Here is a 26,629-nt window from a genome sequence, read left to right as displayed (position 1 = left end):
CCCAAAAGTTGTGAAACTGTAAGGCAAGCCAAACCAGTGGATTTAACTGTGAATATGTTGAACGTGGGGAAGGGAACGCCAAGATCATTTTGTGGAACTGTTTGAACTTGGGGGAACGGAGCCAAGAGCCTGTTGGGAGCTGGAAAAAGCTCAGAGCTTTAGTTTGAACACTGTCAGCTTGGTTGCTTACATCCCTACACCTTGTTTAGCTTTAGTCTTGAGGGCAAGTATAGGTTTTGGACACAGACCGACTTTTAAATTGAATTTACCGACTCCGATTATTCTTAGTTTATTTAGGTTGGGAAAGCCCACCTTTGTATAAGGCAAGTTAGGCCCTACACCATCCGGACATTGAAGTTTAAAAAAGAGTTTTTGTTTGAACTTTGAATCTGTTGTCTGTGTCTTGCTTCATGATGCCTTGACAAGCATGCAAGATGATTTTGAATGCCAGAGTTTGGTGGTTGATAACATTGTTGGGTTTTGGGGCACATTATTCCTGTTTAGCAGAAAAATCGTATGATTTCCAATCTTCCAGGATAGCCTTGAGGACATTAACACATACCATTCTCTTTCTATGATAGCTTGATCAGCCTTTTGTGATACCAGTCTGATCAGGTTGTAGAGTAGGAACGCCACCATTTATTTCACAGAGGTTAATTTTACTCCATATCAGTAATTTCCACCACCACGTCCCCCTATGGCCGCATGTTTGCCATTGGCTTTTCTCTCTTTTTTCTCTAGCCCCCTCTGCATGCTAAGACCATATCCAAATCCTGTCCGTTTCAGAATTTGCTTAACATGCATCAAATATTGACACGTTGGAATTTGTTTTTGTTTCCTGACAATTTTAGAGCAACGTTCCTCCAGTGGAAAGTAAGTAACTGTTACCCACTATGGAAATGGTTGACTGCCAACATTCCTGAAAGCATGAGCACCGTGCCCAGTATACTTCTTTCATAGGTTGCTACCTCACCAGTTTGCTTAAGATGTGCACAACTGAGGAGTTTCTTCATGAAGATGTGTTTGCGCCTCTCCCACCTGTGATCCAGTTGTGTACCTATCCAAGTTTATAAGCAATGATAAGTAATTGTTTCAATACCACGAAAGAGCCGTAATTATTGAATCTACAGGATGTTGGGTTTCCTGTTGACTTTCTAAACGTTTGAGAAAACACTTTTTTGTTCATTCCCCATATCGGGATAAAACATGTTTTTATGGCCTTTACTGAGTCCAGCGGTTAAATTGCAGGAGATATAGAATTCATGTGAATCTTATGAAAATAAATCTCCAAAATGAGGGTTACGATCTGGTAACCTTTACTTACTTTCCAGTGGTCAGTTTCTGAAAGCGGGCAAAGATTTGACGACGATGGTCTTTGCTGTAGGTTATGGCAAAGGCATTAAAGGATTGCCTGTTCTAGTGCCGGAGTCGGCGGATAGGAGCCGATGAAATCGTGTCACAAAGAGAAACGTGATGGGAGGACCAGCCATCAGCTCGAATCAGAGCCTTCCATCCTACTCAATTGGCCCTGAAAAAGACTTAGATCGAAACGCGCGTCGGCTGTTTGCACTCACCAATGTTGAACAACTGGCATTATCTGCCACTTTTATGTTTATCTGTTCTGGTGAATCAACAAAAACAATAATAAAGTAAAAAATTACAAGCACCAATATGACTCTTGACCTGACCATGAACCAAAACCGAAGCAAATCTGCTAATTTCTTGGATTATTGAATTCCCCCCAGCGCCCATCATCCACAGCTTTGTCGTCCCACCTAATCATTCAGCATATTGGGAACCCTGGAGTTGGTTCCCAGACAAACCAGGAGCCAGGCTGCAGGCTGACTCACAATTGTCCGAAAATAAGGTGCGCGTTGGATAGGGAGTCCCGACCCAGACAACTCCAACCAACTATAGCATTAAAGGATTGCATGCACATAAGCCATACTGACCCCCGGCCCGATAAGCATTTTGAAAGAGCAGGTGGTATTTCCAGAGACCATTATAATAGCGAATGCATCTCTGCATTTGGGATCTTTTCCCAGACATTTTCAGCATCTCTGGGTTGTACTTGGTTGAAGAAGCCTTTGCTCGGCTCTCTCAACAGAACAAGATTGCACTCCATCTCACTGTTGCCATTACCTGCATGAATAACTGAGCAGACTGTTTAGAGTCACATTTCAAGATTTCCGTAAGCCTTGAACCACCTTAAACTCCCGACCATGCAGGATTTCCCACCACCAGGAACAATGAAACAGTGCTGTGCCTGCTCCTGGATGGCCGCAGTGTAGTGGCTCTCGTCTTGTTGGACTTTTCAACTGCATTTGGCACTGCTGCTGCTGAGAATGTCAGAAGAGAATACAATTGGTAGTGTATCTCTCGCCGCCTCCTTTAGAGACAGGTTGTGGAGATTTTACCTCATCCACCACCTTTTACGTGTGGTAATTATGGGTGCCTCATGGCTTCTCGCGTTCCCGGATTCTTTTTAATCTCAGTCTGCTGTCTTTCATCACTCGCCCACTCCTGTTCTGGAACTTGGTCAAGTATCATCAGCTGATAACATCAAAGAGTATATGACTGCTATTGAAGGCTGGATCGGCCAGAACTTGTCCAAGCCACATTTGGATAAAACTGAGGTGATAGTTGCAGGCAATGGAAGGCCCTGGCCTCCTTTTAGTCCAATGGCCATTCATTGGTTTCCTGGGCAATGAATTCCGTTTGTTTATTCCCCAATTTGCAAACAAATCCCAATTTTCCCTCATCTCTTCCCCCCTCTAACCAAATTTCTTTAGTAGACATCACGGTTTCATCAAGACTGCATTACGAAAAAATATTGTTCGAGGGGATTGGGTCCTCCAACGTATTCCATATCTATGACAGGTAATGTCCACAGCTGTGCTGCGGGCATTACCTGTCATAGATATGGAATACGTCGTCAGACCATCCCATCGAGAGAACGTTACCAGGTAAGAAAGTAACTTGTTCTTCTGGGGTTGCCTGCCCTCCTCGTCCTCTGTCTTCAGATCACAGAGAATGGGGCAGTGTGTCTTCTATCTTTGCTAGGCAACATGGACCCCAATTTTGCTATATGCCTTTTCCCAGATCCCGCCCGGCTCAACGGCCTGCCAATGTATCGGTGTATTCGGGTTAACTCCCTGTGCAGCCCACTGGCCTAAATGTGTGATTTATCTACCCTTTCTGCAAGCCAGGTTGTTATAGAATATTCCCCAGCTGACTTTTAATTTCAGATGCAGGCCCCTTGATTCCGAAAGGAAAGACTTTATGCGACGTCTACTTTTTGGCACCACAGCTGTGGAATTCTATAGCAATCATGAGCTACGGATGTAACAGAATTTGGTCGATAGGGAAGTCATACAAAACAGTTATTCCGAAGTAATCTGTGTAAATCCCTTTTTTTGCGTTGGCATATGGCTGATCCTTTGCGCGCCGGTAGACTTTTTTGGGTGTACTTAGTGCAATGAACATACGAACCAAGCTGCATATTTGAGATGTTTGCAATTTCTCCCTTGATGTTTGGCTATATTCAGGTGGTTTGGCCTAAATTAAACAAAGCAATCAGCTGAAAATAGTTTTGAAGGATTTGATATCCGAGTGGTTTTATCGTTGGTTTTTATTCTTTTAATGCATGAATATCATTTGAGTGTATTAAAATGACATTTGTTTTGAATTTAAGAGAGAAACAATTAGAAGTTATGATTTTGTTTTTTATGATTTAAAGATAATTCTAATTTTCCAACAGCCAACCCATCTGGCAGATCTAAATCAGGTGCAGACGATTCAGTATTCAAATAGTGACGAGAAGGACCGGAAAGGGACGCTGCAGCTGAAAATAGCAGGAGCACCTGAGGTATGGTGTGCGGTGCAAAGCGTCTGCTTTATTGTTATAGGGGGGCACGTGTTTGAGGTGATCTTGCCTTTTACACATTGTCCCACGCATTATACATTAAATGAATGCTTAATAACTGAATATTTCAACAAATACTCTAGTCAGTGTTTCTAGACCAGTGTGATATATGAAAGTCTCGTCAAAGCAGGTTCTCTCCTGCTTATCCAGAATCAAGGACCACATGGATACCCTTGCTCCAGCCTTGCTCCAGCCTTGGCCGATTTCTGCAATCACTCCTTTGGCACTGGAACTTCCCCCTCCCGCTTAAGCACTCTTGTGCACCCTCTTCAGGAGAAGCCCTTCCTCAGGCAAACTATCACCCGATCTCCATCGCTTCTTTCCTGGGCAAACTCTTGGAAAAGCTGGCCATCTCCCAGCGTAATCTACATACTGAATCTTTGGGTTGCCTCCATGACCACCAGTCTGGCTTCAGAGCTGCCGGAAGCACGGAAACTGCTCTCCTGAACATCTGTGGAGACTCACTCTCCAATTTTGACTCTTAATATTCCTTCAGTCCTCAGTCTCCTTAATCTATCCTCTACTTTTGACACGGTCAACCATGCCAACCTGATCAATCGCTTCCGCAACAACCTTGGTATTACTGATCAGGCCCTAGCCTGGTTGGCCTCCTTTCTCACCGACCGACTGTCTCATGTCCAACTGGGGTCTTTCCTCTCTTCTATCCCTCTCTACTTGTGGTGTTCCCCAGGGGTCTAACCTCTCTCACTGGCTCTTCAACCACTACCTGGCACTTCTTGCCCACTGCATCGCCACTTTCTGCTCCAAATTTCAATGTTATACGATGACACTCCAATCTTTTTCAGGCCAGACTGTCTGGCCGCAATTCAGGAATGGGTGTGCTGCCAGTTATCTCTGCCTTAATGCCAGTAAGACTGAGATCCTCCTCATTGGGACACCCGCTCCCTCCCGTCCTCTCTCGCTCTCTCTGCCCAATCTGGGCCATCTTCTTGCGCCTTCCTGTGAGGCTAAGAACCTTGGTGTCATCTTGAACTCCACCCTCTCCTTCTCTGCTCACATCTATAACATCTCTAAGAAGTCAAACTATCAGCTGCACCTCCTCATAGGTATTCTTCCTTTTCTCACTTTCCCACAGAAGCCCACTGTCTTCAGATCTCTGGCCCTCTCTAGGCTGGACTGGAAATATTGCAATAACCTCTTTCTAAAACTTCCTGCCTCTACTCTTCTAACGTTACAACTTATCCAGAACAGGACTGCGAGGCTTGTCCTTGGCCTCAAGCACAGGGATCGTATCTCTCCAGCTCTGAAATCTCTTCACTGACTCCCCGTGGCTGCGAGGATCAAGTTCAAGACCCCCTGCATCGTCCACAAGGCTTTCTGTGTCCTGGGACAGCTCTACCTCCAACGTTCTCTTCCAAAGCATCTTCGTTCTCATGCTCTCCGCTCATCCACCTCCAACTCTGGGGGTCAAAACCTTCTCAAAGCAGAGAGTTGGGGGCAGGTCTATCCCCTCGTCTGGGGCCTCCCTCTGAAACAGCCTACCTGCCTCTCTCTTGAGCAGAACCACCTCTGTTTCCGGAAGCAACTCGAGACCTTACTTTTCGCTTCTGCATTTCTCTCTTCCTCTCCCCTGCTGATGCACCTGACTGCACCCTGCACTGGTCACCTGGTCACCCTCTGAACTCGGGCCCAGGCTCCTGCATGTCCAGTTGCCCTTGCACTGCCTCCGGGCTCCCCAGCACTTAAGGGTCTGTATCTGCAACCCTACAGTCCCTTCTCTCTGCACATATGAGCCACCCACTGGCTGCACTTGTGAGTTAACTGCACTTCCCCTCCCTCCTGCCACTTTTCCCCTTCCCCGCACTTGTGCGATCTGAAGGACACGAGGTCTAGCAAGATAGTTATTTTTGTCCTCCCTTTGTCTCCCCCCTTCCTCTTGTCGCGCCTAGAAAACCTTGTGTACAGGCGCGCTGTAAATACCACGCCACATCATATCATATAATGTCATATATATCGATGGAACCGAAACACAGACAGGAAGTATCATATATTTCTGTAACCGATTCATGTAAAGTGCAAATTAAGCACTGAAGCTCATCTGACCGCTGTACAAAAATAAGAGTATACATTTAAAGTACACTTTTTACAAATATCTGAGACAACCCCTGTATAGGATATCATAAAACATTAATACTGAGATGGAAACATTTTAAAACACTTGCCCAGAGCAAGGGCTTTACTAATTTATATAACCAAAGGAGATCACTGCAAGAATGACATGTGAGAAATGGCAAAACATGGACACACAGTTCGTAAACATGGGCACAGAGTTCCTGTCACTTTCGTGCAAGCATATGTACTACATGATTTGCCTATGCCTGCTTAATTATCACTTTAAAGAAAACAAGAATTTGGTTCTCAAATGATTCTTTGAAGTATGATTCTCCCCCCCCTCTCCTCAATGCAAGTGGGAAAATTGCACTAGGCAAACAGGGTTGACCTCCCTGCACCGTCTCTCGCTTCTGCTCCATCAGCCTTCCTCCATCCTACCACCTGAACTCCCTCCCCTGACATCAAAAGCTGTCCCACCTCATTACCCCTCCGTCATCTATACACGATGCAGATGACTAAAAAGTGTAACTCTACCATGTAAATGGTAACATCTACTACTTGATCCGCCCCATACTTCGCTAATCTATACATTATGCATTAACAGCCGAATAGCATTAGTATTCACATATGTTATATAACGATGTTTAGTTTGTCTGTATGTAATCTTGGGACTGCTCTGTCTGCTGCTGTGCACTGTCGTGAGGATTTTCCGGTTTAAAATGCCCCTTTTTTATTACATACACTTCAGGGTCTGATATTTCTTAGGGGGGGTAGTGGATATTAGCAGATGTAATTTTTTTGCTTGACCTGCATGCATCATATTAAACTTCTCGTTGTTTGCGTTTTGAAGTGGTTTACTCCAATAAATTGCTCTATTTTGATATTTCTATGATTTGTATTACATGTTTGCACTTAATTCTTAACTTGCATTTGTGATGATACCCCAACTCCATTTTCAAAACAGAGCTCGTAAAATCTACTAACTCACTCGCATTGGCGAAGAGTTTTTATGAAGGTCGAGTACCATCTGCATGGCACTCGACCTTGCTGGCAAGTATGTGGATGTATGAAACTTTTATTTGACATTTACTATGAACAAACTATGTTTGCAGTAAATGGCAAATAAAAGTTTCACTTTGCATGGCTGGCATTTGGGTGGCAGCATTTCACCAAATATGAAGTTTTCTCATTGTGATTTCCACCATTTTACTGACAACACTGGTAAATATTGTGTGACTTGTCACCGTGGGGTGAGAGCATCTCTCTTAGGTAGAGTATGTGAATTATCAAACTCGCCCTGCAGGTCTAGTGTGATTTTTTATTTTTAAAGAATTTGCCAGGCCTGCACAAATTGCTCAGGGGGAGTTTAAAATTGAAATATAAGGAACATGTGTTTGAACTACAATATTTACTTCATTAACAAGTTGCTACTGCAGTAGAGCAATACGTTGAAACTTGTTGACTCCTTATTAATAGTACTATCCTTTTGTGTTCATGCAAAATATTCAATAGGGGCTGTTTTTCCTCCACTGCAAATGTCTATTTGTTTTCTGGTTTTGGATTAGTTATGTGCTCTATCAGTGGGGTACATGCAATTCCTATGTTTTCAATTGGCCTATTTTGATTTATTCAACACCTATCAATTGTCCCATTCTTGTGATTATTTGTTTTATTAATCTTGTAATATTCTTTACTTCATGTTTTCCTAAAGATCATAAAATGGGTCTGAGAATATAAACCCAGATTTTGTTGTGCAATGACAGTATCCCTGCTGATTATTTAGTTTGTTAGTCTTTAGTTCAGGTAGACTTTTAGATATTCCACATTCACAAATGAGTGCTTCACATTAAAACATATCAGGGGAATGAACACTACTGTATCTTTAGAAAATCTTGTATTGCACATTAATTTCAAAATTAAATTTATGACAATTACGCTTTCCAACAGATATTTCAGATTCATATTCAAACTGACTAACGCAACACAGAGGTATGAGGGGGAATTACATTTTATCCTGTTCAATGAGCATCAACCCTCAAAGATAGGTAATTAACCTTTAGCACAATACACAAGCTCATGAACAGCACTCTGAATCAGGGAAGATCACCAAACCTTCAAAAACTCAAAGGCACAAGCCTCAAGGAACACTGATCGACTGTAGGAAAATTCAACCTGCTACCAGTCTGAAGGGTTGTCCAAAATATTAGATTTTATTAATACATCGATAAATATAAAAACAAATTCAGTTGTAAGAGACAAATGCAATCAATAATTTGTCAAACAGTACAAACTCATATATAACAGACAAAAGACAAGTACATAAAGAGTATCTTCCTCTTTACACAAGGTTCGAAACGGATGAATACTGTAGCCTTGTTGTTGAAAAACAGATTTCAATTTACAATACACTTCTACACCTCACACTTAATCCACTCACAGTCAAATGCATATCCACTCATCCCAACATGTTTCATTCCTCACACACTACACATACCATAAAATCGAGGGAAATTCATCAGCAAAACCTTTTGTCTGAAGAACATGTACAATACACAGCATAAACCACAGCACAACAAATCGTGGCTTTGTTTAAAGCTTGAATGACGAAATCTGCAGCTTGTGACTACACTGCAAAACCGTCCAATTCAACTTTAGCGCCAAAGTTTTACTGCCTTGACAGAAAAGGTAATCTATAAACCTAATAAATACATTACAAAAATATTCAAACTGAACATGTTGCGTAATTCAGGGACATCCTAAAGCAAGAAACTTCTTTGATCATCATCCTTCCCACAAAATACCAGGTTCTCACCAAACCCACACATGCATATTCTGTTTTCATTTGGAATACCCATTGTAGAAAGCTGACTAAATGGCGTATTTGACACAAGAGTTTAAGGTTCTAAATAGGTTTACTTTTTTATCCTTTGTTTTTTTTTAAGGAAGATTGAGTTTAACACCTACCAGTGCATAGGTTTCCTCTATAAACAGCAGGGTCTGAAAAGACTGTCAAGGATGCTCCGAAGTGAAGTCGTTTTTCTGCTAATGTTCACCACCACCGCAATTCAGTATTAGAAATCATAAATTCAAAACCTAATCTTAAGCGTTCTTGTACCTTTACAGGACACCCTAGTCCACAAACATTGTTCTTAACGATGTGCCCAAAAGAAAAGTTCCAAACCTAATTTTAGCAAGGCTTTTAGCCTCCTGGCTGCCCTAAGCTAATAACACAAGTATTTCCTGGCATGGATTCTTCACGAGTTACTCACAGTCCTGTCTCTCCTTCTGTCTCTTTGCTCCCTCCATATGTCTCAGTACTTCTGCCAGATATTGAGTTACACAGCTTGCTATTCTTAGGCTTATCTAGGGCTCTGCAATGTTCACTTGTGGGCTTCTGCTCTGCCCCGTGTTGTCCCAACTAACACAAGGCCTTTCCCATACCTTGGGTTGCTCAGACATCACATTTCCTGAAACTTAGATTTCATAGGATTCACAGCAAATCCTCCATGGACCTCAGGTTCTCTCATGGTACAGAGCAGATCCCTCCTGGGTTCTCTCAGGATTCTTAGTAGATCCCTCTTGGACCCTGGCTTCTCTCAGAAATGACAGCCAGTCTCTCCTGGAACCTGGGTTCTCTCATTATTCCCAGCAGGTCCCTCTTGGACCTTGGGTTCTCTCAGGATTTGCAGCCAGTCTCTCTTGACGCTAGGTTCCCTCGGGATTCACAGCAGGCCCCTCCTGGATCTTGGATTCCCTCAGGACTTCATCCTGGACCTTGGGTTCTCTCGGGACTTATTGCAGGTCCCTCCTGGACCTCGGTTCTCTCGGGATTCACGGCAGGTCCCTCCTGGAACTTGGGTTCTCTCAGGACTCACAGCAAGTCCCTCCTGGACCTCGGGTTCTCTCGGGATTCACTGCAGGTCCCTCGTGGATCTTGGGTTCTCTAGGGACTCACAGAAGGTCCATGGATATTTCCCATACCCACCTACCTCCCCCCATTCTGAATCCTGTTCCGTCAGTTACCATCTTCTATTTCCAAAGGGGTTTCTGGTGGAAAGGTTTATAGCGTGAATTGCCAATTCTCCAGGGGCTCGAGGGTGGTGGGAGGGTGCAGCTCAAGCGAATCAGCCTCCGCAGGGCCTCCAGAACCTTGTACAATCCCTTATTCCAAACCTCCATAGTTTGGAGTGTCTTCATCCAGGCACTGGTCTTCAGGTTTCTCCACAACTCTGCCTTTCACCAGGCATTTGCCTTCCCGGCCTCCTTTTCGTCCTTGTATTATTACTTCCCAGGTCTGGTACTGACTAATTACCTGAGAGTCTACAATTCACTTAGTGCAAGAAACCATTGTGAACTTACAATGTCCTGAAAAGCTGAAAGCATCAAGGGATTTCCGCAGCAAAAGTGGATCTGTCAAAATCTGGGCGCATTACCCTCGGCCGCCAGAATGACAGCTGTATAAACTTAAATCAAATGTTTGCAAGCTAAGAGGCCTGTTATTGAGAGTAACCCATCTTGTAATTGTTTTGATTCCATGGGTTACCATCTTGAAGTATTTAGCTGTGATTTGATCCCACAAGTTTGTTGTATGCTAAGGGAAAATTCAACAGAATTAACATTTAAATTTAAGCCTGGCTAAAGCTACCAAACCGGAATAACAGCTTTCCTCAGAGAGGCAAGGCCGCGTACTCCAGCTCCTTCCACCAGGAAATCATACCAAAGCGATAATTATAGGGTAGGGGGGCAGAACCTGGTCTGCAGTGAGGAAGGAAACAATGAACAACTGCTGCTCAGGAAATGCGAAGTGTGAGGACAGTCGTAAAATGGCCTCTGCCAAGAAAACAGAGAGGAGATGCTTCTGCACTGAAGGGAGAGAAAAAGAGGCAGAGACAAACAGCCATCTGTGGCTTAACATTCACAAAGAACATTTTGTTTAAATACATATAACTTGCTACTTTAAATTGTCAAAAACACAAAAATAACAGAATTGTAAATCTAATTTTTGGCTGCACATTTCAAGAGGCGTCAAAATCGTGTGACATAATTTGGAGTGAAACGGCAGAAAATATGATTTTACACCAAATGTATTTCTGCTAGAAGTATGAAACTGTATACAATTATGCCCATGTTATACGCGCACACTTGTAGAAATTTTCTGATAAATGGGACATTGTGTTCCTGATGAAAAGGGCGAAATTCTGATAAAAGCAGACACAAGATCCCACAGCTACGGGGTTTGGAGGAGTAGCTGCTGTACAAAATATGTAATCTACATATGTGGTGGTTATAGAGTTTGCATATGTGTAAATATGTATTGTATCAAAAGTAGATTTTGTGTTCAAGAGGCTAGGGGTGGACTCTAAGCCTCATAAACCCACATCATAAAGATGACACACTGTTTTTCTCCTCCTATCGAGGTAGAGAGGAGATGCTGACCAATCCCTGTCAAAGGGGCGAGCTTAGGCTAGACCAGCACACACACCCCCTTCAGCATAGCATAAATAGAGACAGCTGAGGGCAGAAAAACACACAGATTCACCCACTATCTGAATGCTGGTGGAGCTCCCTGTTGCAGAACTCTCCATCTTCCTTGCTCCAGAAACCTGGTAAAGCAGAACCCATTGCATAGCTGAACGACTTTCAGCTGGGCCTCAATTTCCAGAACCAACCCCACAAACCTAAGGGGAACTAAAATGTGCTGTACTGCTTGCCTACTGAAATAATTATCATCAGAACCAAAAAGGGCAGATCAATCCAATCCAGTCCTGTGCCGTGCTGTGACCAGAGTGCATTGCAGATAAGATCCAGTCCTGTGCCCTGCGGTGTCCAGAGCGCCTTGACGCTGCCCAAATCCGACGTGCCCAGCAGTCTGTCTTGACCATAATCCTTGACCATAATCCTGACGGTTCCGTTTGAAACCGATCTAGTGAGTATCTATAGATAGAACTGTCACTAGCATATGTACCTTGCTTAGTCCAATTCATATCTTAAATCTACTCTATCGTGTCTTCAGAACCTGCATTGTTAGAAATATTTTTGAATTGCCTGAACTCTCTATTCTTTCCCTCCTATCTTCCTCGTGTGCTAGTTTTGTAAAACTATCGCTGCGCTGATCTTTTCTCATCTGAAGAAGGCGGGACCACTGCAGGCAGTCGCCCTGATCAAGTGGCTGTTTTCCTGTGTTGTATTCGTTGTCTTCATAGTTATCCTCCAGTGAAAGAAATCCTTTTTGTCCTTTTAAAAGTGCATTCATGTTTCCCATTCTTACGCCTATCTCGAAAAAAACGACCTCCACTAAAACGTCCATAACTTTCTCAGTTTCTGTGCTAGAAACAAAATTTCAACTTCTGCTTGTAGCTAACATCCACAGCTTTAAATCGCAGCCCGAATCCGTAGTTATCCCGTTATCGCGATTATCGTGCAGTGAAAGGTTTGCCGCAAATTTCTTTTTAGGGAAATTCTTACACGTGTAAAACCGCTTGTGATTGCTGCCGTCCTTAATTTTAAGATTTCAAATTGTTTCTTGGTATTAAATGATTGCTAGGGTTTGTGTGTAACTATCCAAAGCGGCTCCCATAAGAACTAGAACAATTTCAGCAATTTAAACTATATTTAGTGTTTTTGCCCAATCCATTTTCACGATAACTTTAAAAGCCATTCAGACAGCATGACAGTCAATTCTGTTTTCTCTTGTGTTTGCTGGGAGAAAGGGGGATTGTTAATTTGTTTGAATTCTGCCATTCCTGAATACCTGCTCTCTCCTCCTATCTCTTTACATTGCCTATTGGGGGTTGAGGGGTGTGCAGGGGGAACCTTCAACCACAGTGCAATCGGATCTGCGCACACACACAAAAGTATTATTTCTGTGTTGAATTATTTTGCTCATTATTACTCCTTGTGTATTAAAGAGGTTATTCAGTGTTAAATCACCCCATTGGTGATTATTGTGTACCCATTAAAACATAGTGTGATTAAACTGTAAATACATAAATATTTTAACTTTGCAAACCAGCCTGATTCCTGGTTCAGTGTGACCGGAGGAGGGGGGGGTGTTCCAGGAGAGGGGTGTGATATGAGTGGTACATCGTTCAGAATAAAAACGTTTCGACAAAAATAAATAAGGATTTCAGTTGTGAATTACACGCTAGGCATTGACTTGCGTATGTGCCGGATTGAAATCACTTACAGTAAATACACACAGGTTGTTGGACCATTCCTTTGTGCTTTCAAACTCCAGGTAATCTCGGAAGATTCCCTGCCTAGTGATGGAAAACTTCTAGGGTTCACACTCCGTTTGTTACATTGTAGCAAGCCTACTGTTCCATTCCAGGAGTTGTTATGACTCTTGATAATGCATTCTGGTAAGTAGAGTCCTCCAGAGCAGCTTCTTCAAGGGGGTCCTCTGGGAATGATTTTTCATATCTGTTGGACAGCGAGCGGCTTGACAGTGCTTTAATGTCATACACCACCCGGATGGTGGTTCACCAGTATCTTTAACATGTATCTTTAACATGTCAGGGGCCTCTTGTATATTCATAGGTTTTCATTCTCATCTCTATATGTAAGAATATTTTGTACCTGACTTGCGATGGAAGCCCAGACAAGATATTCCTGCACAACCACAACATTGTGAAGGATTGGCAACTACTTGGGCATTGACTTACCATGCCCTGATGCGAGGGTGATAATCCTATGGGCTCCTACTCTTTCCACCATATGGGAGACCCATTGGGTAGCGCCCAGGCCCCTATTGCTGACTCTCCTCCTAAGGGAGGTCCTCCAACTCATCACCTTATTTTTTTTCTAAAAGTTCACACTAGCAAAATCATTTGTTCTGAACTTTCTCTATTTTAAAAACCTATCTATACATAGAATAATCTACTCCAATCCAAATTTTCTTCAAGGTTGTATTGTGGCAATCCTCTCTCTGTCGATACTTGTACAGAAAGTGTTGATTAATTAGTGGTTTCATGGATTTCCACAGACCTTTCCAAACCTCCCACTGTTCAGCTACATCCTAGACAGTAATCATTTCTAGCTTCTCCAGGAGAATTGAACGTATGTGCATGTTTGTCACTTACAAAGCGCAAACATAGCTGGGAAGCAACAGAGTGATATACATAGGGCATGCACTCAGCGTTATTCCATCCATAGAAGACTACGTTACGGAAAGTAAGCCTTCAATGAGATAATTCTGTTCCAGAAATCAGAAATGTGGATGTTGATTTTTGACAAGTGACTGAACGCCCACAAAGCCCATTTCCAACCGAATTACTATGAGGCACTCCTAACCAAAGATAAGGATTGTTTCCTTAGCTTTGACTCAAAAGTAATCTAATTACCCAGGTTATTCCATCCATGTATAGAGTACAAAAGGATGGTGATTATCTTCATGTTATAAAGTTTGATTATTTGAGAATTTAAATCTTGCACCCAAATCCAGAATAACCGAGCTTGACATCCCTGTGCATGAAACCTTGCCACCCCAGCTTTTTTTTAAATGTTGTTAGCAACACAATCCTTATTAATAATAAAGCATGTGCACGTTGGTTTGGAGTCCTGACTCCCGAGGGTCCCCGGTGCAACCCTGACATCTAAGAACTCTCGCCTGATCACATTATGCCTGCCTTCCGCTGCGACCGCTCTGCACAACGTGGTCTTTTGTGGTAAGCGTTTCTGCCACACGCTTCCCGCTGCGCTACCTCTGCAGTTTACGATGATAGAGGCACAGACACTCTCAGAATTCACAGCTGTCCTGGCATCTTCCAGCTTATCTGCTCCTCTCTGCTGCAGCATACACAGCCCGCGCTTCTCCAGCTTCACAAACAGCCTCTGCTTCTACTCTCTCTTTCTCCAATACCTGCACCTGAGGGGGGGGGGCCTTTTATCCCTCCCACTCTCCCACAGGTGTAGGTCATTGCTGTCAGTTAGCGGACCACTTCTACATCTTTGTTCCTCTGTATCCCTCTTCCTCGTCTCAGCACTGAGGGAATTATGGGGACTTGAAGTCCCCAATGAAAGTGTTTGTTTTCCTTAGTTTTTCGACATTGTGAATTTGATAACTACTTGCTTTAACATTTAACTAAGTTTTATTATCCAGCGTCAATCATAAGGCAGGTTTGAGAAGAGGAACATGGTTCTTTACTTTTAAAACTTCCCTTATTATACAACTTCCTCTTATTAAGTTTTTGGGAACTAGGGGTATAATAGAATTATGATGGCAACAAGCCATTATATACTGTTATAATGGTTGAATGTCCTCTCGAAAAGAGGTTAAATACTGTCTCCTCCCATAGCTATGCCCCACTCTCCTGACCCTTTTCTCCTCCCGGGTGATCCTCCCGCAGTATACCAACCCCAAGGTCAGGACCTTTCCTTGGCCACCGGGAGAATACTTTAGGTAGGGTTTCAGTGAGGAATCATCACAGCAATATCCTCCTTATGTTGTCAAATGTGTTTCTCCCCTGAATAAATCCCGACTGATCCTGTGAGACCAGAGAAGGCAAGATCCCTTCCAATCTTAAAGCTAGGACTCTTGTATATAACTTAACAATAATATTAATAAGCGCTATTGGCATATAGGAGGAGCACAGTTGTTTTTTTTCACTGATTCTAAAATCATGGTATTCTCCAGTATGGGGTCTTGCATGGATTCATATGCTCATGAATATTCCCTGTCGTCAGACTGGGAATCCTCGGTAAAGGAAAAAACTGTTTCACTTTCACTTTAAAACTGTATTTCTCCTCTAGATCAATCACTGTCCTCTGGGTCATACTGCCCTCATCCAATGGTAGTCCTCTCCTTAAGCCCCTCCTCTAGCAGCCATCTTCAGAATTTTACTGCACGCTTCAGTGTTGGGAGTACTTCAGTTGCTCTCTGAGCTATGTGTATGTTTTTTCAAGTTTTTTTATGAGAAAAAATCAATTTTTGTTCCAAAGAGCCTGTGTACTTTTCCTCATCTGCTGGCAACAGGGACCCGTTGTCCATGAAGCTCCATGCCCCTCAAGGGCAAAGATTCATCAAAGTTTCTAGAAGGACATCATAGGCCTACTTGGTGCCCTCCAACCATCACGTAGAAGGAGGAGGAAGGTCCCTCTTCAGACCCTGCACCAAATGCGGGCTATGGAATGTGTTTGTGGAAGACTTAACCGGAACAAGGCCTCTGCCCTGTGCTCCGAGCAGCGTAAAGCCTTGTCAAGGTCCTGCCGGTCCGACCAACGGTCTTCTAAGTCCTTTGAAGTTGCCCCATCCGTGCGGGTTCAAAATAAGGCCAAGATCCCAAGTCCACCGGGTTCGCCGCTGATGCAGCTACCAAGTTGGATAGGGTGCGATCAACATCACCTTCTACATCCATTGCCAGCCTACCATTGAGTTCCTCTTCAAAGAGGAAGTCATCCACCAGTAAGCTGCGTGAGAGATCTGATAAGCCAAGCACAGAAGAGGAGACTGTCGACGTTTACTACTACTACGGCAGCTACGGGGCAGTGGTCCTACGAGGGTGGCTCCCACAGTGCAGAAAGTGTCCCTGCCTCCACGACGTGACACTACCGCAGCGGCTTTGACAAAGGCTACAGGCACTCCATTTGGGCTAAAGGTACCAGCCCAGGTCCCGGTTCAGACGCCTCAAGAGAGAAAAAGGGGTGGGGGAGGCGAGGAGGTGCCGAAACGTTCTTCCCAGCTTTGCCGCTCAACCTATGGATGTCTCGTTCGCAGACGACGATGATCAAGAGTCCGTGCATACGGTCCACGATGACGACGGTGCAGGGCCTAGATTTCCTTCCTTACCTTCTCAGCCAAGGGACATTTCCTTGGACATTCTGATCAGTCTCCTTGAAGGCTCCTGATCAGCCTCTGCCTAAAAAGAAGTGTCATATGACGCCCCTATATCGGCATCCTCCACCATGTCGGACCCCAACTCCGCCAGTGAACCCGGAGACAGGTACTGTGATGGATACAATGAATCGCCACATTTGAATGCTCCTCATAGTTTCCCCACCGGACGAGGTCGGATCGTTCCACTCCATGATCGCAAGGGCCTCCAAGTTATTCCAGCTGGTGCCCAAGGAAACCAAGAAAGGCTTATTGTACCAAAGGCGAGAGGCCAAAGAGTAGATGATTATGGCAGTGCCTTTTCTGGAGGATATTTGGGAGGAGGGCCTGGCCCTCATGGAGAACGCTTGCCCCAGCCAAGCGGGATAGACTGGAGAAGATTAAGGGTGCCGGACTCAGCACCCAAGTGCCTGAGGTCGCAACCGTCAACGGACTCAGTGATGTCGGCAGATCCGAGGAAATAGTCGGCTAACCCGGCATCATCGTGGTCAGTCCCTCCAGACAGCGAGGGGAAAAGGATGGATGCCATGGGGAAGAAAGTGATCTACAAGGCGGCTAACGCTTTGGCGATTCTATCCAGGTACAACAGGGAATAGTGGTACAGCTAGGACTGATTCTGGAGTTCTTCCCCGATGATAAGATGGAAGCCCTCGCCCTCTTTCAGAAAGGGGAAGAGCCATTGGGCCATGCCATCACGGTGGCGGTGTACGTCACCGACACAGGTTTCCAGCAAATGGGGAACAGTGTCACTTTTGTCGGCAGGGAAGGATGAAGGCCACTAACTTCAGTCAGGAGGTACAAGCAAAGGTGCTGGACATGCCAATCGAAGGCGAGAATCTGTTTGGGAAGGCGGTCGACGAGTCCCTTCAGGCCATCAAAACAGATACGGAGATGGCACGTTCCCTTGGCACACTTCAGCAGAACCGCTAGTCTTTTCGCTCCTACAGGGGAAAATCGAGCAGGTCATCAAAGGGTTTCTCCACGTCTTACAGACAGCATCCCCGCTCCTCAACGCAAGAAGCCTACAGGGGCCACTCCCAGGCTATGGTAGCGGATGATGGCGTCTGCCTCTCCTGCAGGGTAGGATGCCGGCACCCAAGCAAGCCTGAACTGGCTAAGATGTCGGGCCCCCACTCGTGCACCCCGGTGGGAGGCCAACTGATGAGGGTCGTCAGCGAGTGGAGGAATATCGCCACTGACAGATGGGTGCTGGATGCTCTCGACCAAGGGCACACTTTGAAGTTCCAACACAGGTGTCCCCATATTCCACCGGTTCCCCGGCAGGAGCAGCACATCCCTCGGCTCCTGGAAGAGGTACGAGCCATGTTACAAAAAAGGGCGATAGAGCTTGTTCCCCAACGGCTCCGGGCCTCCGAGGTCTATTCCAGATGCATTCTGGTCAGAAAGAAGACCGGGGCTTGAGACCCATCCTGGATCTACACCGTCTGAACAAAACCTAAAATCTCCAAAATTCAGGATGGTCCCATTGCAGCACATGCTCGGCCAACTGGAAGAATGGGATTTCTTAACGTTGTTGGACCTGGAGGGCGCCTATTTCTACATCCCCATTCACATGAAACATTGATGGTGCAAGGCAAACACTACCAGTTCAAGGCCCTGCCATTCAGCTTGAAATCAGTCCCAAGGATGTTTACAAAATGCCTGGCCCCGGGGGTGGCCCATCTGCGTCTGCAGGGCATACATGTATACCCATACCTGGATGACTGGTTGATATGCGCCCGCTTTCGGGAGCTGGCTGACGGGCACACGAAGGACACCGTCCGACTACTCATGGAGCTGGGTTTCTCCGTGAACTATCTGAGGTCCTGCTTGATGCCATCGCAGAAAGCATTGTTCCTCAGCGCCAGACTCAGCACAGTGTCTTGTCTGGCATTGCCCTCGGAGGAGAGGCTAGCAGCCATTCAAGGGAAGGAGCAACGACTGTCGTCGGCGTAGATGGCCCGGTACGGGCCATCACGTCGCTGCTGGGAATGATGTTGTCCTGCATCTGTCTTGTCCGTCTCTGCAGATGGCAGATGCGACAGCTATAGGAATTCTTGGATGCACTTTGGGTACAAGTGTCCAGAGGTTTTGCGGACAAGATCCCTCAACGAGGAGTTCCGGCGGGCTATAGAGTGGTGGGGTTTGCGATCCCACATCGCCCAGGGAATGGGATTTCAAACCCTGCCATACCAGGAGACTGTCACCACGGAGGCCTCTCTGGAAGGTTGGGGGGCTCACAACGGACATCTGCACGCCAGAGGTCTGTGGCTTCCAGAGGAGAAGGATCTGCACATCAATATCCTGGAGCTATGGTCAGTGTTCTAGGCCCTCAAGTCTTTCCTATCTTCTCTAAAGGGCAAGGTAGTGAGGATCTTCACGGACAACACCACCACCATGTTCTACATTAAGAATCAAGGTGGCACTGGGTCTACACTGCCCTCCAAGGAAGCTCAGGACCTGTCACACAGGGCCATGTGGCAGGGGATGTTCCTGGTCCATCTCCACCTGGCAGGTGTCAAGAACACCATTGCAGACTCCTTAGCATGGGAACTGCGCCCCTGCCACAAGTGGGAACTTCGTCTGAATCAGGTGGACCACCTGTTCGTCAAATGGGGCAGACCACCAAACGATCATTTCGCCGCGGCGGCAAACACCAAATGCCAGAAGTTTGCAAGCAAATTTCATCAACTGAGGAGCTTGGGAGAAGCATTCTCCTTCCTATGGGAAGCTCTGTTTCTGTAAGCTTTTCCTCCGTTTCCTCGCATGCTGCGTGTTATAAACGCACGCAGTGTTGATAAAGGATGATACTCATCGCCCAGGCATGTCCAAGACAGATACGGTAGCTGGACCTGCTCAGCCTGTTGATGTCCCCTCCAGTCAAGTTGCCGGTACTACCGGATCTGCTCACCAGAGGAGGCAGCGCAGTCCTTCATCACGACCCAGGATTATTGAACCTGAAGGCATGGCTCCTGCAGCCTTGGAGTTTGGAGGTTATGAGCTGGCGGCAGACTGCAAGAAAGTCCTCGCTAAGGCCAGGGAATTGTTGACCTTTTAGTGGAAGCGTTTTGCTACAAGGTGCCGGTCAAAGAATATTACCCCCCCCCCCCTTGAGGGTCACATACTTGCTGTCCTTGGCAAGAGCTGGACTGGCTCCCGCATCCATCAAGGTACACCAGGAAGATCCTCGCTGTGGTCCCACAGACCCGTCAAGGAGTTCCTAAAGGGACTGTTCTGATCTTTCCTGCCGGTGAAGACTCTCGCCCCGGCATGGGAACTCAACGTGTTCTAACAAGGCTTATGAGGGCACCTTTTGAACCTATGCATCAAGTTCGACTGAAGTTTCTCTCGTGGAAAATGGCTTTCCTTGTGGCCATCACCTCTGCCAGACATGTGGGTGAGATCCAGGCCCTATCCTGCAACCAACCATATCGGACTTTCCACGAATCGAGGGTGGTACTGCGAACACACTCCTTTCATGCTAAAGGTTCAGTCAAAATTCCACCTCAACAAGCCTTTGGTTTTGCCGGCTTTCTTCCCGAAACCTTTGTCGCCAGCGGAGAGAGCCTTGCATTGGCTGGACATTGCTGGTGAGTTCTACGTCACGCACACAAACAGTTTTCGGAAGACGTCTGTTGTTTACGAACTTTGGACCTGTGATCCATGGGAAGGCCTTGTCCAAGGCTTCCAGCTCAACATGGCTCTCTGGTTGTATCATGCACTGTCATCGGCTGGCTAAACGGCTACTGCTGGGCTGTCCGAGAGCCCACTCCACCAGAGCGATCACTGCGACGGCGGCGTTCCTTTCTGGCGTGCCTCTGCTCGACATCTGCCGGCCTGCAAAGTGGAGGTCCACGCATACTTTCATGAAATTCTACTGCCGACAGGGATTCCAGGGAGGAGTCCACAGTCAGCCAAGCAGTGCTACGCAAACTGTTTGCTTGAGGTGAGTCGGTTCCAGGGGTAAGTGTTAATTGCTTCTGTTGAGTCTTGCCACCTCCCGTGGTTGTGAAATGTGTACTGCTATGTATTTGTTATATGTGAGCATGCGAATCCATGCCAGACCCCATGCTGGAGAAGGTTTAAGTTACTTAACTGTAACTATTGTTCTCCAGCATGAGTCTGGCATGGATTCACATGTGAACCTTCCTTCTGGCTCCTCTGTGGCTCTTCTTGGTCATACTGCCACTTTATGTGCTTACCAAATCTGAAGATGTCTGCCAGAGGCGGCGCTTAGGGAGAGGACTGTCATTGGATGGGGGCAGTATGACCCAGAGGACAGTGATTGGTTTAGACGAGAAATACAGTTTTAAAGTGAAAGTTTTTTCTATTACTGATTGATTCCCAGCCTGACGACGGGGAATATTCATGAGCATGTGAATCCATGCCAGACCCATGCTGGAGAACAATAGTTAGAGGTAAGTAACTTAAACCATATGGGCCATTTCCATCTAGGCTGAAATCCTGTCCTCCTCCAGAAATGCGTTAAGTCTGCCAATCCACAGCTCAGCTGTCGGCTAAATGTTTTTTCAAAAGTTGCCGTGAGTCCATCTGCCCCTGGGCTTTTGAGGTTTCAGTTTCCCTATATCCCTCTGCCCTTCCTCTCTTGTTAGTGGAGCCTCGTAAGTATTCCAACTGCTCAGTCAGCAACCTCGGCCCAAATCACCCGCCAGATATTCTTCCTGCTCCCGTGCGTCACACAGTGCCTCACTATACGGACTGGAAACAAAATGACCTGGATCAACCTTCTTTTATCTTCTTCCGTTACTACCACTCTCTCTCTTCTTTCAGTCCGGATATGAAGCACTTCTGCTCCCTAGCTCTGAGTTGCCTCGCCAGTGTTGCTCCAACTTTATTTACATGCTCATAGGTACTTCTGCATTTTAGTAAAGTACTCTCCGCACATCGGTTGATCAACTGTCTGTTTTCCCCTCATGTGTGCCAACTGCCTCGCTACTTTATTGGTCTCTGACTCTTTATGCCCTGCATCCAACCTCTCAATTTCACTTGCTCTTTTTTCCCTTCTTCTCCCTTTGCTCTTTGGCTATGTCTATGAGAAAATTCTTAATGTGATCTTTGAATTCATCTTATCGCTCCCTTTCCGTCTCTTCTGGGACTTTGACGGCACCAAATACTTTCCTCTTTCCCTGTCTACTTGATTCCTAGATCCTTTGCCCCACAGGGGATAGTCTTCTAACCTCCATCCTTTTTCCCCCCTTTTAATATTGCTCTCTGCCCCTTCCAGAGATATTGGGGCATGGTCAGAGATAGTGATAGTTCCTATTTGCACCATCTGACTCACTGTCTCTACTCCTTGTGTTGCTAATGTATCATCTATCCTTGAGTATGTTTTATGCACTGTTTGGGTGCAGGGGGAAGAGACTGACACACAGATGGCTTGATTGTGGCATAAACATTTATTTAGTCAAAAATAAAGAGGGAAACCTATCTCTCCGTATCTCTAAGAGGGGATTCCTTGCCTCAACTAAGGAACTTAGGATTCTGTCCGAATTTCCAAGTAAATGAAGAGTCGACCTTTGTGTTTCAAAAGGCCTACTTCTGTCCCGCTCACCTGTAACTAATGCAAAAGAGGTAGTGGGTCTTCTTGGTCCAGAATAATGGCTCCCTTGTTCTGGAAAACGGTATATAGTTCCAATTGCAGGTGGGAACTTTGCCTGAGAGAATGACTCACTTCCCTGGTCTCAGTTCCTTTCCAAGATGCAAAGCAAAGTTCCAACTTGTCATGCTGTAAAAAATCTCAGTTGTATCTCAAAAAGTAAATTTCCAACTGTATCATCATCCCTTATTGCCCATAGTTTTCTTGCCTTTTGTGATCCTGGAGAATGTATCCATTCTTCAGGTATCTTGTTCTCAGCACCTTTGCTGTGCCAGGGGAATGACTCCCTTCCATGGGCTTTCTTCTGCGTGGATACATGGGACACAACACAAGGGGTATGGCTTCCTTCCCCTGATCTCTCTTGCCTCCACAGTTCACAATGCCAGGGGGTATGCGTTCCTTCCCCTGTTCTTTTGGCTTCACAGTTTCACTGTAGTTGGGGGTGGGGGGGGAAAGGGCTCACTTCCCCCAGGCCCTTCTCAGGCTCTTTACCAGAGTTCACGTGGGTTGGGAGAATGACTCCCGTCCCCAGGCCCATCTCAGGCTCTTCCTTTGGGTGCGGTTCCCAGACCTATGTTCGCAGACCTGGTTTACTTCCTTGCCAGGTACTGCAGCGAGGAAGAGTGGTTGTGATGGCCGCTTTCTTCTGTTGTGGGTCCGAGACCCTTCTTTCCTCTATATCTTGTTGGTGATGGACCTAGTTCACCATCTTGCCAGGTACTATCAATTCTCAGGTTACTTAAGGCAGTCTCTAAAGTTATGTATTTTTTCTCGCTCTCTGTTTTCTGGGCTTTTCTTGCCTTCCTTTCTTCCCCCAACAGCCCTTCTACCTTTTGGATCTCTGTCGGGTCTTTTTGGCCAGTTGCAAGCACTTGTGTAAATCCGCTTGTCTTCTCTCACTCTCTCTGCTTACACGACTACTCCGGCGGGTCTGCAGCATTTGGTAATGGGCAGTTGGAGAGGTTTTCCACAACACAGTTCATTGGCTCCTCTGCGTCAGACTTCCGCTCTTCCAGCTCTCTGGTCGGACAGGGTAGGGATGTTTCTTCTCCCGTTCTCGTGTCCCAATCAGCGGCTTTCTCTCTGGTCCACATGGACGTTCTCCAGGCTCACGGATCCTCCTTGGAGGGTCTGACTCCTTGCTTGCTTTTGCCTCTTCTATTTTGTATTGGCCTTGGCCATTAGGAATTTGTAAAACAATAGACTGCTCAGTAGTGTTCTGAGGAGTGATCTTCATGCCTCTGTACCTCCTCCTCGTCCCAAATGTTCCCTGAGAGCTCTCTCCAAGTTGGACCTATCTCTTCTTCGTCTCAGTACTGCTATTACTATGTACATGATACATGTACATGGGATGGCAAGGTAAAGGAGGATTAGTTGAGGGGGATTGATGGGAAAAATACTGCATCCTCCCAGGATAGTTGTCCCATTGGGGGCAGGGTGGGTCCTTCCCCCTTTAGTCCCATTGGGGGCAGGGTGGGGTCCCCACCCATGCTATCCTCCTGCTCAATACCACCCCCAGGGGGATGATCGGGTAGCGCCCTCACCTCCCTGGCCTCATGGGAACAGCTCCCCCTAAGGGAGAAGTGACGATATCCTGTGATTCTTCATAGCACTTATGAATAATGCTTCTCCCGTGGATGCCGCATCCTCCAGATAACTGATAGACCTGCCTCGTCAAATCTCGCTCTCATTCACTTCGACATTGCCCACATTGCATGCCCTCTGTCCCCTCCCGATCTGTCCCACCTTGAGCTAAGTGCCAGATTGAAGACCCCTGCTACCACCCAGCCTCCCTCTCCAAATTTCTCCAACTCTTTCAGCCATGTCTCCAAGTGTTCCTGTCCTTGATTGGGTGCATACAAAGATACCAATGTGTATTTGTACCCATCTACCCTCCCTTGCACCGTTATATATCTCCCCTCCAGTTCCCTCCCAACTGTGATCTCTTCCAATTTAAAAGATGTATGCAACAGGACTGTCACCATTGCTTGATTGTTACTTGCATGCACCTGATATTGTATTGGGTTTTACCTGCTCCCTAAACGCCTCACATCCTCTTTCTCAAGACGCGTTTCCCGCAGGCATATAACTTTCACCGCCCTTTTGAAAATCTCTCTCTCTACGCTTATTCTCTTTTCAGATTGTTCCGCCCTCTCCCATTCCATGACTTCATTGCCCTATTCAAAGATGGAATATGTTTACGCCCTGATGTTCATTTTTAATGTCCCTTTCATCCCATAACACTAACCATACAAGATTATCCTCCCCAGACTAGGTGTTCCTTTAAACCTGATCCCCTAAACATCGCTATCAATGTCCCTGGAACTCTAATCCATGTCCTAGACATGTCCCCCTTTTGTGGATTGTTGTCCGCAATGGCTCCCCTCCCTCAATGTCTTTAATAACTCCCATCCCCCTATATATCTACAAAAAGAGGCTTCCCTTCTGCCATTGCTGACCCAAGATTCCCTCACTTATGCTCCATCTCAGCTACATGGCACCCACATCAGGTCTTTTTTCTGTACTGAACAGAACACAAATGTTGGGCAACTGCTGGTCGGTTTGCGCCCTTCCCACCAGCCTCTGTTCCTCCCAGAGCCCTGTTATCTCATTTCTAGAATCTTCATCCGTTCTCTACATTGGAGATAGTCTTTTCTTCATTTCCCAGCCTGAATTGCAACTTCGCGGCAAGAGCCATCAATGCGAAGTTCCTTCTGACAAGTTCGTCCATCACCATTTTAACTGACCAACTTTGGCGATCATCACTTGGGCTAGGTCATTGAATAATAATTTCCTCTGATGGATACCTTCCCTTGCCGTCCTTGCAATACTCATGCCTCTGTCTTTGCCACGAAATCACAGCCTTGATAAAGACCTTTAGGTCGAAACACGGGTTGGCTTTCTCCATGTGAATGGCACTATATGGGCTCTCTAGACTGTGGCAACTGTATGCCAATTAAATCAACACCACACGTATAGGCCAACCTCAAGACTCATTATTTGACTCTCCTAGGTACAGTACCATATCCAGTGAAAACTATTGGAATCCAATGCCAATACAGATGGGGCTCCCTTCCTCTGTTTAAAACTCAACACAGGGATTTCCTTCCTTCCCCACTTAAGGTGTGTGAGAAACCCGATGGTATCTCACCGTCTAATCCCCTGGGATCTGTCGTCCAGGTGGCCAGGACACAGCCATTGCTATTGGATCCAGTTCCTAGGAGTGGACCAATGGGGGAGGATCACCTAGGCGTGCGGTGTGCGGGAGTGGAAGTGGGACACCGAGGGTTGAGATGCAGTATCCCCTTCCCTGTAAAACCTTTTCCCCATCCTACGATATCGTATATTTAGAAGGTCTACACCCCCGGCCCCCTCTTCCCAGACAAACACTTTGTTACACAGTACCAGACAACGGAATAACACCAGAGACGTTTACCTGACACGTCCCAACACACAGGTCAGGCAGAGTCATGCAATTGACAGTAACCACGCACACCTGATGGCCCTTTACCTTCCCCACAGGGATAAAAGTCAGAGCACAAAAACATACATCGAGCAAGGCCGAACGCACGAGGAGACGGCTACACCAAACCGGCAGTTCAAACAGAGAAGAGACCGGGAAGGACGACAAAGGGGGGGGGGATTACTTGTGGCCATTGCAACTCAAACCCGCGATGCCTCTGAAAGGGACACCGTAAAACCGGGAGTTACAGATGGCGTTTGAAGCAGCAGATGTCAACGGTACATGAGGGCCTCCCGCATTGGTAACGCAGGCGGAGAGGCAAGCTGGCTACCGTGATACTATCCTTGATTCCAGAGATCAAAGAAACCAACGGGTTCAGCACAGCCGGTGAGTCGGAGGACACTGATAGAAAACCAAACTGTATTGAGCCCAAGGTTGCAAGTAGCAACATTTTGAATGCAAGGAATTTAAAATAGAAAGAACGGGTGTGTGTTTGAACTTTAAAGAAAGCCCAGTTGAGGTCCAGGTGCAGAGGGGTCTGGCGCCATGTGGGCGCTCATTCAAAAGACTGACTGGGACTTGTTTTGAAACTACAAGATCCAGAAGGCCCTAAGAAGGTGTGGCGAGAGACGTCAGTACAATCGAAAGTCTCTGACCCGTTGCCAGAGTAGAGCTAGGGGAAGGGAACCCCGATTTCCGATAAGATTGTGAACTGGGGAA

At 46.0% G+C, this 26,629-nt stretch overlaps 1 protein-coding gene across 21 annotated transcripts in view; it reads left to right on the top strand.

Annotated features, from left to right (window-relative positions):
• The window catches only part of PTK2 (protein tyrosine kinase 2), a 1,463,565-nt gene that overhangs the window by 897,208 nt on the left and 539,728 nt on the right, over positions 1–26,629 (top strand). For all 21 annotated transcript variants that reach the window (XM_069621702.1, XM_069621703.1, XM_069621697.1 and 18 more), the window contains one exon: positions 3,761–3,868. In XM_069621702.1, the coding sequence (XP_069477803.1) occupies positions 3,761–3,868 (108 nt within the window). The remainder of the gene's footprint in view (positions 1–3,760; positions 3,869–26,629) is intronic.

The sequence above is a fragment of the Ambystoma mexicanum genome, chromosome 5q (genome assembly GCF_040938575.1).
Source record: "Ambystoma mexicanum isolate Mex_15411 chromosome 5q, UKY_AmexF1_1, whole genome shotgun sequence".
Classification (NCBI taxonomy): Eukaryota; Metazoa; Chordata; class Amphibia; order Caudata; family Ambystomatidae; genus Ambystoma; species Ambystoma mexicanum.
This window is presented reverse-complemented; position numbering and strand designations above follow the sequence as displayed.